This window comes from Fukomys damarensis, unplaced genomic scaffold, assembly GCF_012274545.1.
Source record: "Fukomys damarensis isolate Sample0158 unplaced genomic scaffold, DMR_v1.0_HiC HiC_scaffold_37, whole genome shotgun sequence".
Lineage (NCBI taxonomy): Eukaryota > Metazoa > Chordata > Mammalia > Rodentia > Bathyergidae > Fukomys > Fukomys damarensis.
In genome coordinates this window covers 2,995,197-3,009,552 of record NW_022900949.1, presented here as the reverse complement: position 1 = coordinate 3,009,552, position 14,356 = coordinate 2,995,197, and the positions used below count along the sequence as shown (strand labels likewise).

The following is a 14,356-nucleotide window of genomic DNA, read 5'->3' as shown; positions in this document are numbered from 1 at the left end:
CCGTGGGCGTGGCTCGTGGGGGCCCCCCCCCGGGGCGTGGCTTATGCCCAGCGCTCCTAGGGACCCAAGGCCTGGGCGCTGCCAGGGAACTCCAGGTCCATTCCAGGCCCACGTGGGTGACAGGATGAGGGCCCCACCCCGCAGCAACCCCTGTTGCCCGCACTTGGAAACATCCGCAATGTGCATGTGCCGAAGCTCCACCCACAGCTCGTCGTCCTCGTCCAGCAGCACGGCCTTCTCCCGGGCCTCGCTCAGTCCCGTGGTCTCGTACCTGCAGGAGCGGGGGCGAAGACACGAGGTTCAGGGCCCTGCGGTGAGGCTGGGGGCTCAGGTGGGGGGCGGTGGGGGGCCCGCCCACCTGTACGTGTCCTGCTCGATGTCCAGCAGGTCATAGGCCATAGCCTGGAAAGTGAGCTCGTGCAGCAGTGGTGACACGGGGTCCGCAGCCCGGTCCACGATCAGCAGCTGTGAGCGGGTTTTCTCAGGACCCTGGCCGGTTGGAGGGGCAGCAAGGTTGAGGGCTCTGACCCTAAACCTGCCCCTGCGGGGCTCACCCTGCCTACCCAGGGCCCCCTCACCTCGCCCAGACTGGGGTTGTCTGCCTTGAAGGCGTTCAGCTTGGCCAGGACAGCGTGAGCCAGCTGGGCCGTGTCCTCTGGGCCCCTGGAGTGGGTGGACAGTGGGTGTCAGTGGGGTCTAGAAGGGCTGGGCACAGACTCCGGGTCAGGGTACGGGTCTAGGGTTTGGGGCAGGGCTGGGGTCAGCCGAGAAGTCAGAGGATGGGTGCAGGATGAAGCCAAAGTCAGAGGGCAGCACTGAGGGCAGGGCTGGGCTGGGTCCCCACTTGCGGTAGCGGATGGCCGGGTACTCCTGCAGCGTGGTGCACAGTGTGGCAATCTGCTGGGCCAGCACCTCGAGCTGCCGTGCCCGCTCCCCTGCCCGGAAGGGGCAGTAGAGGTTGTAGGTGCTGTGGGGGGCATCCAGGGAGAACACCTGGGGGACACAAGTGCCAGGGCCACCAGTGGAGGTGCACACCTCATACCTCCCCAACTTCCACCCTCTGCCCGGGACCTGCTGGGGCTGTACCTGGGCTTCATAGGGGAGGAAGGCAAGGTGGATCTCTTTTAGCGTCTTCACCACCTTTGCCAGGCGAGAGCGGCCCAGCTCATTGAACAGGGCCTCAGGGCAGGCTGCGTAGCAGAAGTGCCATCAGACCAGAGGCATCAGCACTCCCCTAACCCCAGCCCCTGAGCCCCAGCTCTCCTCACTCACTGTCAGTGAAGAAGATATGCGCGGCTTTGTAGGTGAAGGTTGGGGTCCCCCGGAAGTCTGCGATCAGGGCCTGAACTGACTGGGGAGTGCAGAGCAGGCTCCACGTCTGAGCCTCACCCACAGACCCGACCCCTGGCTGCTGCCCTCCCACACCATGTACCGGCGCCCAAAGGAATGCACACTCGTGCACGTGCCATGGGTGCCCTGTGCTCTCTGAGGTGTCCACACACGCGTGCAGCCACACCTCACAGGCTCACTCATAGGCACCTTCTCCGTGGGGCTCAGCAAGTAGATGGCCTCCAGGCTAGGGATGGGTTCTCGGCGTTTGTTGATGTCTTCGACAACTATAAGCAGCAGAGTAAGGGGCACGCGTGGGTGGCGTGGGGGCAGGAACACGTGGGGAGGCCCGGGTTAGGACTGAGAGAACTGGGAGGGGGTGGCTGAAGCTTTAGGTTCCTAAGCAAAAGACTCACACCTAGGGGGTCAATCAGCCAAGACGACAGCCAGGCTCTGCACACCTGGGGCTCACACCTACGGGCTATCCCCTAGGGGACCCGCGCCCAGGTTCCATCTATGGAGTGCGAGGTGGGGGCGTCCACTCACTGGTGATACCCTCGGCCAGGATGTCTGACATTTTGCAGCAGGACGACAAGATGCGCATGCTCGGGTGGTCCATAATGAGCACCTGTCCAGGTAGGTGGACAGACAGATGGACCCGTGGGCACCCACGCAGACAGAAGCTCCACAGCCGGCCCCAAGAGGGGAAGGGGCAGTGGGTGGAACTAAAAGTTTCAGGGGCCAGGTAGGCAAGTGAACCCACGTCCCATCCCCCCAATGCCACCCCTGGGGCCAACAGCCTTCCCAAGGGCCTCCCTAAGTCGGCTTGGGAGAGGGGCCGCCTGTGGGGACCCAGGGGCTCCTCCTCGTCCCTACCTTCCACTCCCCGTCCTTTTTGACACTCCGGATGACTCCGCTCAGAATTTCTGCGAGGAAGAGAGGAGAGCCCAGGGTGCCAGTCCTGCGGGCCTACACACCCTCTGAGGGCCGGACTCCTCCCCCAGCCCCTAGAGGCAGCTCCTGGCATTACCCCAATTTACAGGCCAGGAAACTGAGGATCCGAGGGGACAGGGAACTTGCCTAGGCGCTCTCAGAGCCTAAGCAGCGCAGAGATTGGGGCAAAAGTGGCCACTGAATAAGTACGTTTGAGATGCATTCATGCGTGGAAAAGCAGGGCTCAGCCTCCAGAGGAGGGCTTTCTGCTTCCTCATTGGTTAACGCCTCCGCTTTTTCTGCTGTGGGGCTTTCACCTCCTCCCCACTCCACCTCCACCAGCCCCCTTTACACTCAAACGCATGAGCCCGGTCATCCTAGCAACCTCTAAGGCTCAGTTTCCTCATCTGTTAAGTAGGATCACAGGTTCTGTCCCCCATGCTCTCCCTATTAACCCCTCTGCAGTGAGCCCCTTTTAGGGGTGGGAGTGCTTCTCTGAGGAAGTAGCTGGGAGAAGGGACGGGGTGGCCTCAACCGGCCCGGCCAGAGTCACGTCCACTGTTATCAGGACCGCAGGGGCGGAAGGAGCAGCTGGGCCGGAACTACTGGGGTGGGGGAGGGGCGTCCTCCCCCCTCCCCCCTAACCTGGGCCCCGGGCCCTGCTGAGAGGGGCTCCTGAGGATGAGGCCAGGGGGAAGGTGCCCCCGCACGATACTCCCGAGGGGGCTGGGCACGCCCCCCCAACCACCTGCAATAGCTGACCAACCAGCTCGCTATGGGGCCCCCAGGTCCAGCCCCGACCTTTGCCCTACTCTGAGATGCGGGAGCTGGGGAGGGAGTGGGGGGGCCCACCTGCACCCTCACCCTACAAGCCCCCTACGAGGCGTAGGAGTCGGGGCTCCAGTCTATGCCACCCCCTCCCTGCCCCTTTGGGTCCCCACTGGGTCCCCAGAGCCCAGGATCCCAACTTTGTCGGGGCGTCAGCTGGGACCTGGCCCCTGACCGCCCCCTCAAGAATCAGGACGCCAACTCCCCACCACTGGGGTCCTGGGCCTCCAGAGTCCCTGCGCTTCCCGCGCCCCAGATCCCCCGGGGAACCGGAGCCCCGCCCCAGAGGGGCACTCACTTTCCCCCACTACCGCCTTCAGCCCCGAGGGCGCCATCTTCCCCGATTCTCGGGGCTCGGGGTCTCCGCGCAGCAGCGCACCACGTCGCTCCCGCGCCCGGGACCGGGACCGGGACCCCCTCTCCTCTGCACCCTCAAAGTTTAGCAGCGGAAGCACCCGCAGGTTTGAACAACACTGACCAACTCAAGTTCACAGTAGAGCCGGGCGTCATCGCGGCGCCCGCCTGAGATCCCAGCTCCTCAGGGGGCTGAAGCCTCGGGGTCTCCGCGCAGCAGCGCACCACGTCGCTCCCGCGCCCGGGACCGGGACCGGGACCCCCTCTCCTCTGCACCCTCAAAGTTTAGCAGCGGAAGCACCCGCAGGTTTGAACAACACTGACCAACTCAAGTTCACAGTAGAGCCGGGCGTCATCGCGGCGCCCGCCTGAGATCCCAGCTCCTCAGGGGGCTGAAGCAGGAAGATTGCAAGTTCGAGGATAACCTGAGCAATGCGGGGAGACTGTCTGAAAATTAAATTTGAGAGGGGCTAAAGATGTAGCTCAATGAGTTGCCTAGCATGGGTCCAATCCCGGCATTAAAAAAAAAAAAAAAAAAGAAAGTCACAGGACACAGAATTTCAGGGCCTGCCCTTGTGGTTTCTCGGCAAAGGGGCGGGCTGGTGGTGCCCTGTCACCGAGAAGATACACTTGAGCAGTTCTCAGACAAATGGGGTCTTAGCTCCAACAGGTGACGTATGCGCATGCGGAGAATCCTGATGTGTGAATGAGTTCCTTCAACTAGACCATGGGTATCAATAACTTTCCAGGGCTGGGAACCTAGCTCAGTGGTACAGCACTTGCCTTACAAGATCGAGGGCCTGGGTTCAGTCCCCAGCACCGCCAGAAACAAGTGTCTCCCAGGTGCCCCAAGTCGCCCTCTGCCCCTTGTGAGACACACAGGCAGACCAGAAAGCCCGGGCACGTACAAAGCACGCCAGGGAGATAGAAAGGCTTCGCAGGCTCAGGCTCTGTCCCGTCCTGATGGAAGGCAGTGCTCTCCTGGGGGGTGTCCCAGAGGGCCTCGTGAGGGAGGGGTCTTTAGATTTATCCCTAAGTGGCAGCCACTGGGGGGGCACAGGCGAGAAGTGAGGTCACAGGAGTGGCAAGAGACGGACTTCTGAAAGTCAGACTAGCCCATCCCACTTTGCCCGGGGTTGAGGGGTTTCCCAGGACGTAGGACTTTCACTAGTAAAACTATGACAGTCACAGGCCAGCCAGAATGGGTGCCTGCCCTACATGGGAGTTTGGGCCTTTCCTTTCTTTTTCATTTTTTTGTCTTTATTTTTAAATTAATACTGGGGATTGAATCCAGAGCATTTGCACTGAGCTACTCCCCAACCCTTCTCTTATTTTTTGAGGCAGAGGAAGCAAGAAGGTGGGCCAGACACGAAAAGAGGGGAACTGAGCCACCTCCACGTCTCAGCCCGACCCTAGCAGTAAGAGTCCATGGGACCTGCCCCCCACTATACTCAGTGGGAGTGATCAGGGTTTTCCAATGGGCTGTGCTCCGACCCCAGGAGCCCCATCCCCAAATATATGCAGTTCTAAACCCCAGTATCTCAGAATATAACCTTTTTTGGAGGGCCAAAAATGAACAAGTGTGGGGCCGGGGATTTAGCTTAGTGGTGCTGCTGCCTGCCTCAAAAGCGAAAGGTCCCGAGTTCAATCCCCGGTACCCCCGCCCAAAAAAAATCCATTTTGGAAACAGGGTCATCACAGGTGAAATTAGTTAATATGAGGACATCCATCATAGAGGAGAGTAACCCCCTACTCCAAGGTGACTAGTGTCCCCATAAGATGGCCTTGTGGGGCTGGGGATGTAGCTCAGTGGTGCCATTGCCTGCCAACCAAACACAAGGTCCTGAGTTTGATCCCCGGTTCCAAAAAAAAAAGACGGCCTTGTGGCTGGGCATGGTGGTACATGTAGATACTCACCTCCTCTGGAGTTTAAGGCCTCCCCCTGGCGATTGAGCAAGACTCTGCCTCAAAATAAAATAAGACTGGGCTTGGTGGCACACACCTGTGATCCCAGCAGTCGGGAAGCTGAGGCAGAAGGATCACCATGTGTTCGAGCCCAGCCTGGACTACGTAGTAAGACCTGCCCCCGCAATGAAAACCAGAATAAAATAATAAAAGGGGCGAGTGTTAAAAGGGTCAGTGTTAGAGCGTCATCGTGTTCAATCCTCAGTACTGCAAAAGAAGGGGGAGGAGCTTATGAAAACAGGGACAGGAGGGGGAGGGCACGTGACCGCCCAGGCATAGAGTGAAGAGCCGAGGGTCACGCAGGAGGACAGCGGGCAACAACCAGAAGCTGGGGGTGGTGCGACACAAGTGTCAGAGGGAACACAGCCCTGCGACACCCTGATTTCCGGTCTGGGGTCCCCCGAACATTGAGACGCTAAACCTGTGTTGCTCTGAACCACCCGGTTTGTGGTACTGGTGCTGGCAGTCCCGGTGGTACTGGGACCATGGTGAGGTGGAGCGGATGGGGTCCAAGGTGGGGGTAACAGCAGCCCTAACTGATTTCCAGAAAGGCACCCCGGGGTGGGAACCGGGCTCCTGCAGCAGCCGCTGGGGGGTGAGGGCAGGGCTGCCCTCTCTCCCTGTTCTCACTCGGCTGCGGTGGGGATGGGTCCAGCTGGGTGACAGTGAACAGGAGGGCCCAGATTTTCTCAATTTGGATCTGGGATGAGTGGTCAGACCCTGGGGGTGGGGGGTGCTGCTGGCAGCAGATGCAGCTGGAGGAGCAGGGACAGACAGGGCTCCGGCTCCAGCTTAGATTTTCTCAATTTGGATCTGGGATGAGTGGTCAGACCCTGGGGGTGGGGGGTGCTGCTGGCAGCAGATGCAGCTGGAGGAGCAGGGACAGACAGGGCTCCTGGGCTCCAGCTGCCCTTCCAGCGGGTGGGGGAGGAGAGGTGGGTGGGGGCACAGCCTGCACTGATTCGCGTGGGGAGCTGCGGACCCGCCAGCCCGTTGGCCTGGCTCCTTCTGCACTTCAGTGGGGTCCTTCTGGCCAGTGACTTCTTCGGGGCCTGGGAGGTCCAAACCCAGGCCGCCTCTGCCCCCTGCCCCTACGCAAAGCCCGGCGTCCTTCCCTGCGAACAGTTATCTGGATCTTCTTTACGGGGCTTAAGCTTGGGTGGGAGCAGATGGAGAATGAGCTGGGGATTTGGGGTGGGTGTGGGTGTCCACGCCCCCACAGGCGGACTGTTTCAAATGCCCTTGCTGGGGAGGGGCTGGGGCGCAAAGTGGACGGAGTCCAGGAGAGGGACGATGACGGAACAGGATGAGAAGGGACAGAAGGGGGCTTTGTCCCCCCTGGGCAAGGTAAGTGGACCCTGCCCCTAGCCACCCCCAGCTTTGGGAGTTCTCAGAGCCTGCGACTGACAGGACTAGGGCACCTAATTAGCAAGCGAGTCTCCGGGGTCCCCTGACCCAGTTGCCACCGCAGGGAGCTACGGGTTGGTAGAGGGTCTGCGTGCACAGCCCCTGCCCCAGAGCATGGGGCAGGGCTCTCGGTGCCACCCCAGAAGGTGGGAGGTGCTAGGACTTAGAGGCAGCTCAGAGCCCAGGCCCCTGGGTCTGTGTCCGAACCCCAGGCCACCCCCAGTCAGGCCCCAATCTAGGGCAACGGGATGCTGTCGTGCACAGACGGTCCCTTGAGGTGGGACCACGTGAAGTGGTGCTGCGGGCCAGAGCCCCTGGGCTGGCGGGCGGGGATTGGGAAGGAGACTGTCTCATTCGGGAGCAGTTCTGCCGCGCAGCGCAGTGCAGCCTCGAGGACCATGGTGAGAGCTGAGGGCCCGAGGGCGGCCCCTGGACGAGCGGGGGTGGGAGCCAGCTGGGAGGGAGGGTCCCCAAATGGACCAAGTGTACCTCCTGCCCCCAGGCGGGCTCACCAGACCAGGAGGGCTTCTTCAACCTGCTGAGCCACGTGCAGGGCGACCGGATGGAGGAGCAGCGCTGCTCGCTGCAGGCTGGGCCGGGACAGAACCCCCAGAGCCGTGAGCCCGGGCATGGGGTTGCTGGGGGGCCCATGGGGCAGGGGCACAGGGTAGGGAAGATGACAGTGCCCACACCTCTGCTCCATGCAGAGGGTGACCCAGCGCCCGAGATGGACAGTCTCATGGATATACTGGCCAGCACCCAGGGCCGCCGCATGGACGACCAGCGTGTGATGGTCAGCGCCCTGCCTGGCTTCCAGCCCCTTGGCCCCAAGGTAGGAGAGGCTGGAAACACCTGCCGGGCCGTGCGCCAGAACCCAGCTGTTTGCAGCCAGGAGGGAATGGTTGCCCAGCTCCTCCTCTGTCCACCGTTTCCTGGGGGCGGAGTTGGAGAACTCATGGGTCTTGCTCCCCGCACCTGAGGGTTTTGGGGGAAGAGAACAGGGCCCCCTTTCTGGAGCGACTCCCTCAAGGAGGAGGGCAAGGGTATTACTCACAGGCCTGACACATCCCCACTCCGACCCACCTGTACACAGCCTGGGTTCTCATCAAGAGCCCGGTGAGACCCCCCAGACTCCCATCCTGACGGCAGGCAATTGAGGTAAACACAGGAGAATGCTTTACGGGGACAAAGAGGGCAGGCACACACCGGGAGGCGGAACACGGACTCAGCCCGTGTCTGCCGTGCACCGCTCGAGGTTCCCCCACATCTGGCCAACCCCTCTCTATCCACAGGATGGAGTGCAGAAACGAGCCGGGACCCTCAGCCCTCAGCCCCTGCTCACCCCCCAGGACCCTGCCTCGCTCAGCTTCCGCAGAAACAGCAGCCCCCAGCCCCAGACACAAGCCCCCTGAGGGTCTGAACCACCCTGGGCCCCGCTGGGCCCCCGAAAGCAGACAATAAACACTCGCTCGATCAACAAGGAATGGAGTCTGTGTTATTTGGTGAGCAGAGGGACCGGGGTGAAGTGCTTGGCGGGCTCAGGAGCTCCGCTGGGCGCCTCGAAGGAGTTTCTCCTCCCGCTGCTTCCGGATCCTCTCTTTGAATTTTTCTAGCTCTTGGCGCTGGAGGGCCGGGAAGGGAGTGGGACAGGAAGGAAGGTGGGGCACACACCTCAGGGTCTTGTCCCTGTCCCTGCCCTCAGCTTCAGAAGTGTCTACACCAGGAGCCCCACGCCAATGACAACCAGGGTCTAAGCAGGATCAGCTTGACCTTTCTGGGAAAAGGCAACGGGGAAACCACACTCTCCTCTGCCCTCAGTTCCACCCCGATTGAGGGTATAACTTTCACTAGACCTCATCATGGCCGTGGGGACCTAACATCCTCTATCCCGCTGGTAGGAGGAAAAATAGGTTCTTACCTGGCCCTCCTTCTCAGGCGGCCATAGCTCTCTCTGTGGGGACAAAGACACGACTGGGGGCAGGAGCCAGGAACCTCCAGCACCCAGTACCCTGGGCAGGGTTGCTTCACAGGAGGCAAGCAATGGCCCCCAGCGAGCTGATGCTCCGCCTTCCTCCCCATCCCCTAGAAGGAACCCGTGATCCCTCTCCCGATTCCCACCTTGCGCCGTATGACAGAACTCTCAAACCACTCGGCCTGATTGGAGATCCAGAACATAGCCACAGGGAAAGTGAGGTACACGATCATCTGCAAAGGCAGCGGGTGCGTGAGCGAAGGCGGGTTCCGCCACCCCCCGGGCGCCAGAGAGAGGCTGCCCAGAGCCCGCAGGCTCTCCTCGGACCTACTCCTCCGAACCCCGCCTGTTCTTCCAGTCCCCTTAATCCCGTGAGCCCCCTCTGAATATCCAAGAAACGCACACGAATGCACAGCCTCAGAGGACCTATTACGAAGACATCCCCTTACCCCATCACCACCACCACCTCGCCCTCCCAGTCGGAGCCCGGGAGCACCCCAAACGCCCACCCGCACCCCGAGGACCCATCTTCAACCTACTCCCCTAAGTCTAGGAGTCTCGCTCTCAGGACACGCGCCCGCCCGCCCCGAGCGCGAGGGCTCCTCCAGGATCTCAAGGCTGCTTTCCTCCAGCCCCTCTTTCGGTCACCCCTCCCCGACGCCCTAACTCAGTCAAGCCCTCTTTGACTTCCCACACCCAGAGGCTCCACTCCGAGCTCCCACGCTTTCTAACTGTAAAAGTCTCTCAAATTTCAAGCGCTTTCTCCCCAGGGCGCCCCTGTCTGCATTCACCCCTTTCCATAGCCTCATCCTTAAATCCAAGCTCTCAGACACCCCATCCACACCCTTGTGCTCACTAACCCGAAACACCTCCAGCTTCACCCCCATCTCGCTTCTCTCGGGCTACAGAGACACTTCCGCCCAAAGTCTGCCCTCCAACGAGACAGCAACTCATTGGTGTTTTGCGGTAGCGGGGGTGTAGCCGATTGGCCAATAAGCTACAGGATGACGCAATCTTCGGGCGCCTCTTTGCTTCGCTCGCTGGAGTCTTCTTCCCCAAAGTCAACAACGCCAGTCGCGCTGTCGAGAAAATGCAGCCAATAGAAAACAGGTATGCCGCGGAGAGGCGGGACTTCTGTGCCAAACGTCATAAGTACGCGACTCCTGCCTGTATCCGGAGGACCAGGAAAATGGTGGTGATGGCGCGCGTTTCGCGGCCCGAGAGGCCGGACCTTGTCTTTGTGAGTCCGCGGTGGGGCCAGGGGTTGCCTGCGTTTGGGCATCGAGAGACTTGGGTGCTGTGGGGGATCAGACCCTGGCCGCCTGAGGATGAACGCAAACCGTGCCTGCCCAATCACTGGGGCACTCTGAAAGCCCAGAGGCTGGAAGGTGATGTGATGCTCTCTCCGGGCTGACCAGAAATAAAGATCTGGTTTCCCAAGCCGTTCCCTGGTAGCTTGAGTTAAGGTAGAGGGCTTGATGTCTCGTCCCTGGACGGAAGCTGGGGAGTGGGTGTGAAAGGAAATCACATAACTGGGTCTTGATAGATAAAGAACTGGTGTTGGAAATAAAAGCACAGCGACTAGGTCAGGACTCGGATTTATAGGATGAAATCTAGGTGTTCTGGACAGCGGCCTAGGTCTGACTCAGGGCCTCACGGTCACGAGAGGTAAAGGCTTGGTGTTTGGGGCTGCCTCAGTTTTAGGAGGTGAAGTTCTCTGGAGTGTGAGGAAAAGACCTAGTGATCGTTTGGAGTTTGTTGGGCCATGGTCAGTGTCTTCAAAAGAGCTAAAGAAGATGCCTCCGGTAGGGGCCTGGTATATTTATCAGATTCTTGGTGTGCAGGGTTAAGGGCTCCGTGTTTGGTCCATACCTCTTCTTCTGAGATAAAGACTCAGCAATCAAGTTCTGGGGCAGAGTTGAGCTAGATTCTGGCTAGTGACATCCTGAGGGGATAGCACTTTTGTGTCTGGACCTAAGTGTCACTTGGGCTTGGAGTGAGGATGGGTCAGGCAGCGACAGTGGGAGCCTGAGGGACCAGAGACCTGTGATGCAGGAAGAGGTGTGTTGTGAGGAGGTAGGGCCCTGGTGTCTAAGGAGTCTGTTGATCTGAGAGTGGGTGGTGGGGTTTGGAGGGCCAAAGCCCAATGTCTGAGTAATAGTCTCATTGCCTGGCTTAGGCTAATGCCTGAGAAGTCTATCTGGATCCGACTCTGGGGAAGGTGAATTTGGGGCGCAGAGGTCCAAACCTGATTTCTGGGTGATTGGTGACCCAGCTTGCAACAGTGAGCATCGTGGTCTGGGATGGGACTAATAAGTTTGGAATTTGGGCCTGGACTCTAGGAATGGGGTGGGCTTAGGCTCTGGGGGTATGTTTCTCTTCCCCCCATTCCTCCGTCCTGGCAGGAGGAAGAGGACCTTCCTTATGAGGAGGAAATCATGCGGAACCAGTTCTCAGTGAAATGCTGGCTCCGCTACATCGAGTTCAAACAGGGGGCTCCAAAGCCTAGGCTCAACCAGCTGTACGAGCGGGCACTCAAGCTGCTGCCCTGTAGGTGGGTATCGAACTGGCTGCCTGCCCACGAGCCTCAGTAGAACTGGCAAGTGGGCGTTAAGTGATTGCTGTGTGCTCTGTCACCTGATGAGGCACACTCCCTCCCTCTTATCCTAGTTGTCCGTCTCCTTGACACTTACACATCCTCAGTCTCCTTTCTCCCCACAGTGACCTTCTGGGGCAGGGAGAAAGGTTCTGGGGGGCAGTGTAATACCCATCAGTGACTGTCCCCCGCCCCCTGCTGTACCTCAGCTACAAACTCTGGTACCGCTACCTGAAGGCACGCCGGGCACAGGTGAAGCATCGCTGTGTGACCGATCCCGCCTACGAAGATGTCAACAACTGCCATGAGAGAGCCTTTGTGTTCATGCACAAGGTGAGCAGCGGGACTGGGGCATGAGTGGGGCCCAGGAGGCCAGGGAGGTGGGCAGAGCAGGTGCCGGGCTCAGCACCGGAGGGGTGGAGGACTGGAGGCCTCTTGCGGCTGGGTGCAGGACGTGAACCCGGGAATTGGGGTTCTGTGCACTGCTGCCTGTATGCCCCGGTGTGGCTCAGCCATAAGACATCTGGTGTCGCTGGCCAGGCTGTGGGACCCAAGGCTCAGACCCGGCTGTCTCTCCCTTCCCACACTCGCAGATGCCCCGGCTGTGGCTAGATTATTGCCAGTTCCTGATGGACCAAGGGCGGGTCACACACACTCGCCGCACCTTTGACCGGGCGCTCCGGGCACTGCCCATCACACAGCACTCGCGCATCTGGCCCCTGTACCTGCGCTTCCTGCGTTCCCACTCACTGCCCGAGACAGCTGTGCGGGGCTACCGGCGCTTCCTCAAGGTGCGTCCATCCCGTGTGCCGTGGCAAGCTGGGACGCTAGCCCCGGGCACGATGTCCCCCGGCAGACGGGATGCAGGGAGAGGGCTCCTGTGACCCGTTCCTCTGCTTCCCAGATAGTTGGCTGGTGCCCGCTTGGCATCAGATGTGGGGAGAGGGTGCCGGGACGGTGCGGGAACTCGCAGTGTAGCAGGGTAGGCAGATGCACCGGAGCTGACCCCACGGGCCAGAGCAGAACCACAGTGGGGAGGTGGACGGAGCCATGGGAACGTGCACAGGCAGGGTTGGGAGTGGAGCTGTGGCTGCTGGTGCCCTTTAAAGGTGCAGACTCTCAGCACCTGCCAGGTGCGGTGAAAGCCTCTGCGGGTGCTCTTCAGGCAGGACTGGCTCTGGGCCAGGGCAGAGGTGGGTGGCAGGAGGGTGGAGTGGCCCTGCAGCCTGCTAACCTCTACCGGCGTGGCCGGGTCCCCAGCTGAGCCCCGAGAGTGCCGAGGAGTACATCGACTACCTCAGATCCAGCGACCGGCTGGACGAGGCCGCTCAGCGCCTGGCCACCGTGGTGAACGACGAGCGCTTCGTGTCCAAGGCTGGCAAGTCCAACTACCAGGTGAGCCGCGGGCGGCCGGGCAGGGCGCGGGGCCCTCCCTCGGCACCGCTGAGACGCCTCCCTCCCAACCCCACCCACAGCTGTGGCACGAGCTGTGCGACCTCATCTCCCAGAACCCGGACAAGGTCCAGTCCCTCAACGTGGACGCCATCATCCGAGGTGGCCTTACCCGCTTCACTGACCAGCTGGGCAAGCTCTGGTGCTCACTGGCCGACTACTACATCCGCAGTGGCCACTTCGAGAAGGTGCGCGTGCACTGCGCCCCCCCCCCCCCCCAGGGGACCGGGCCGCGCGGGTCTGACGCTGGGTGGGTGCGGCTGTGGAGTCCGGTGGGCACGGGGGCTGCAGAGCAAGCACGGAGCTGAGCTCAGGAGTCGTGTGGGGTGAAGCTGTGGGTGCCGGGGTGTCGCTGGTCACCGCCTGGCCATTACAGGTGCCAGGAGCTTCGTGAGGGTGTCTTGGTGGGACGCGGAGGTCACTGCTCAAGGCTGTCACTCGTGGTTGATCGAGGCAGCCCGCAGCTCCCCGGATCAGCCCGGCAGCACCAGCTCCACCCCATAGCTCTGCGCTGGGGTCACTGCTCAGAGCCTGCCGGCGCCGGGGAGACCCCGCGGTGACTGTAGTCTGGGCCGGGGCCGAGGGCACCGCTCCACGTCCCGCATCCCTGTCTGGACCCACCTGCCCCTCCCTGGCTGTCACAGGCTCCTGTCTCATCCCCGCCATCCCCACAGGCCCGAGACGTGTACGAGGAGGCCATCCGCACTGTGATGACAGTCCGCGACTTCACGCAGGTGTTCGACAGCTACGCCCAGTTCGAGGAGAGCATGATCGCGGCCAAGATGGAGACCGCCTCGGAGCTGGGGCGCGAGGAGGAGGGTGAGGGGCCTGGGGCCTGGAGGTGGTGGGACGGAGCCGTCGGCTCCCCACCGCTCGGCCCGGCCCTCACGAGCTTGTCCCTGGCTCACAGACGACGTGGACCTGGAGCTGCGCCTGGCACGGTTTGAGCACCTCATCAGCCGGCGGCCACTGCTGCTCAACAGCGTCCTGCTGCGCCAGAACCCGCACCATGTGCACGAGTGGCACAAGCGCGTGGCCCTGCACCAGGGCCGCCCCCGGGAGGTGTGTGACGGGCACCCTGACCCCCATCCACGGGGCCCCAGCTGCCCTGCCTGACCACGGATTCCTCCCCAGATCATCAACACCTACACGGAGGCCGTGCAGACCGTGGACCCCTTCAAGGCCACCGGCAAGCCTCACACCCTGTGGGTGGCGTTCGCCAAGTTTTACGAGGACAACGGGCAGCTGGACGATGTGAGTGCTGTGTGGTGTGTGTGACGCTCGCATGAGACCCAGGCGCTGGTGAGCGTGTGCAGCTGGGGTTGCCGGGCAGCAGCAGGGTCCCAGCCTGGACTGTGCCCTGCCATAGGCCCGCGTCATCCTGGAGAAGGCCACCAAGGTGAACTTCAAGCAGGTGGACGACCTGGCCAGTGTGTGGTGCCAGTGTGGGGAGCTGGAGCTGCGGCACGAGAACTACGACGAGGCCTTGCGGCTGCTGCGGGTGAGACTGGGCCGGGGTG

General features: G+C 61.5%; 4 protein-coding genes across 6 annotated transcripts in view; 2 read left to right on the top strand and 2 right to left on the bottom strand.

The window, feature by feature from the left end:
- Positions 1-3,433, bottom strand: part of Stxbp2 (syntaxin binding protein 2) — a 6,048-nt gene extending 2,615 nt beyond the window's left edge. Inside the window, exons 1-10 of the mRNA XM_033759416.1 lie at positions 3,389-3,433; positions 2,206-2,255; positions 1,876-1,957; positions 1,540-1,616; positions 1,273-1,351; positions 1,087-1,190; positions 845-993; positions 579-663; positions 359-489; positions 164-271 (exon numbers count right to left, since the gene is read on the bottom strand). Of these exons, the coding sequence (XP_033615307.1) occupies positions 164-271; positions 359-489; positions 579-663; positions 845-993; positions 1,087-1,190; positions 1,273-1,351; positions 1,540-1,616; positions 1,876-1,957; positions 2,206-2,255; positions 3,389-3,425 (902 nt within the window). The 5' untranslated portion in view covers positions 3,426-3,433. The remainder of the gene's footprint in view (positions 1-163; positions 272-358; positions 490-578; positions 664-844; positions 994-1,086; positions 1,191-1,272; positions 1,352-1,539; positions 1,617-1,875; positions 1,958-2,205; positions 2,256-3,388) is intronic.
- Positions 3,434-5,854: 2,421 nt separating this feature from the next.
- On the top strand, positions 5,855-8,293 carry Pcp2 (Purkinje cell protein 2). Of its 3 annotated transcripts, none has more exons than XM_010605600.2 (5): positions 5,855-5,897; positions 6,663-6,756; positions 7,319-7,433; positions 7,524-7,648; positions 8,109-8,293. In XM_010605600.2, exons 2-5 carry the CDS (start codon positions 6,703-6,705, stop codon positions 8,226-8,228), a joined length of 414 nt encoding a protein of 137 aa, XP_010603902.1. In that variant the 5' UTR covers positions 5,855-5,897; positions 6,663-6,702; the 3' UTR covers positions 8,229-8,293. The 3 variants fall into 3 exon arrangements, with proteins under 3 accessions (XP_010603902.1, XP_033615429.1, XP_010603901.1); XM_033759538.1 differs by lacking the exons at positions 5,855-5,897; positions 6,663-6,756 and adding exons at positions 6,894-7,217; positions 7,910-7,974 and having other exon boundaries at positions 8,109-8,175; XM_010605599.2 differs by lacking the exons at positions 5,855-5,897; positions 6,663-6,756 and adding an exon at positions 6,894-7,217.
- LOC104849273 (protein PET100 homolog, mitochondrial) lies at positions 8,292-9,747 on the bottom strand. The gene is made up of 4 exons (XM_010605597.3): positions 9,649-9,747; positions 8,935-9,021; positions 8,735-8,767; positions 8,292-8,438 (listed from the first exon to the last, which is right to left on the bottom strand). Exons 1-4 carry the CDS (start codon positions 9,673-9,675, stop codon positions 8,355-8,357), a joined length of 231 nt encoding a protein of 76 aa, XP_010603899.1. The 5' UTR covers positions 9,676-9,747; the 3' UTR covers positions 8,292-8,354.
- A 184-nt stretch (positions 9,748-9,931) lies between these two features.
- The window catches only part of Xab2 (XPA binding protein 2), an 18,691-nt gene continuing 14,266 nt past the window's right edge, over positions 9,932-14,356 (top strand). The window contains exons 1-10 of the mRNA XM_010605712.3: positions 9,932-10,028; positions 11,194-11,342; positions 11,594-11,717; positions 11,978-12,175; positions 12,645-12,779; positions 12,860-13,024; positions 13,511-13,655; positions 13,747-13,898; positions 13,971-14,090; positions 14,206-14,337. Of these exons, the coding sequence (XP_010604014.1) occupies positions 9,978-10,028; positions 11,194-11,342; positions 11,594-11,717; positions 11,978-12,175; positions 12,645-12,779; positions 12,860-13,024; positions 13,511-13,655; positions 13,747-13,898; positions 13,971-14,090; positions 14,206-14,337 (1,371 nt within the window). The 5' untranslated portion in view covers positions 9,932-9,977. The remainder of the gene's footprint in view (positions 10,029-11,193; positions 11,343-11,593; positions 11,718-11,977; positions 12,176-12,644; positions 12,780-12,859; positions 13,025-13,510; positions 13,656-13,746; positions 13,899-13,970; positions 14,091-14,205; positions 14,338-14,356) is intronic.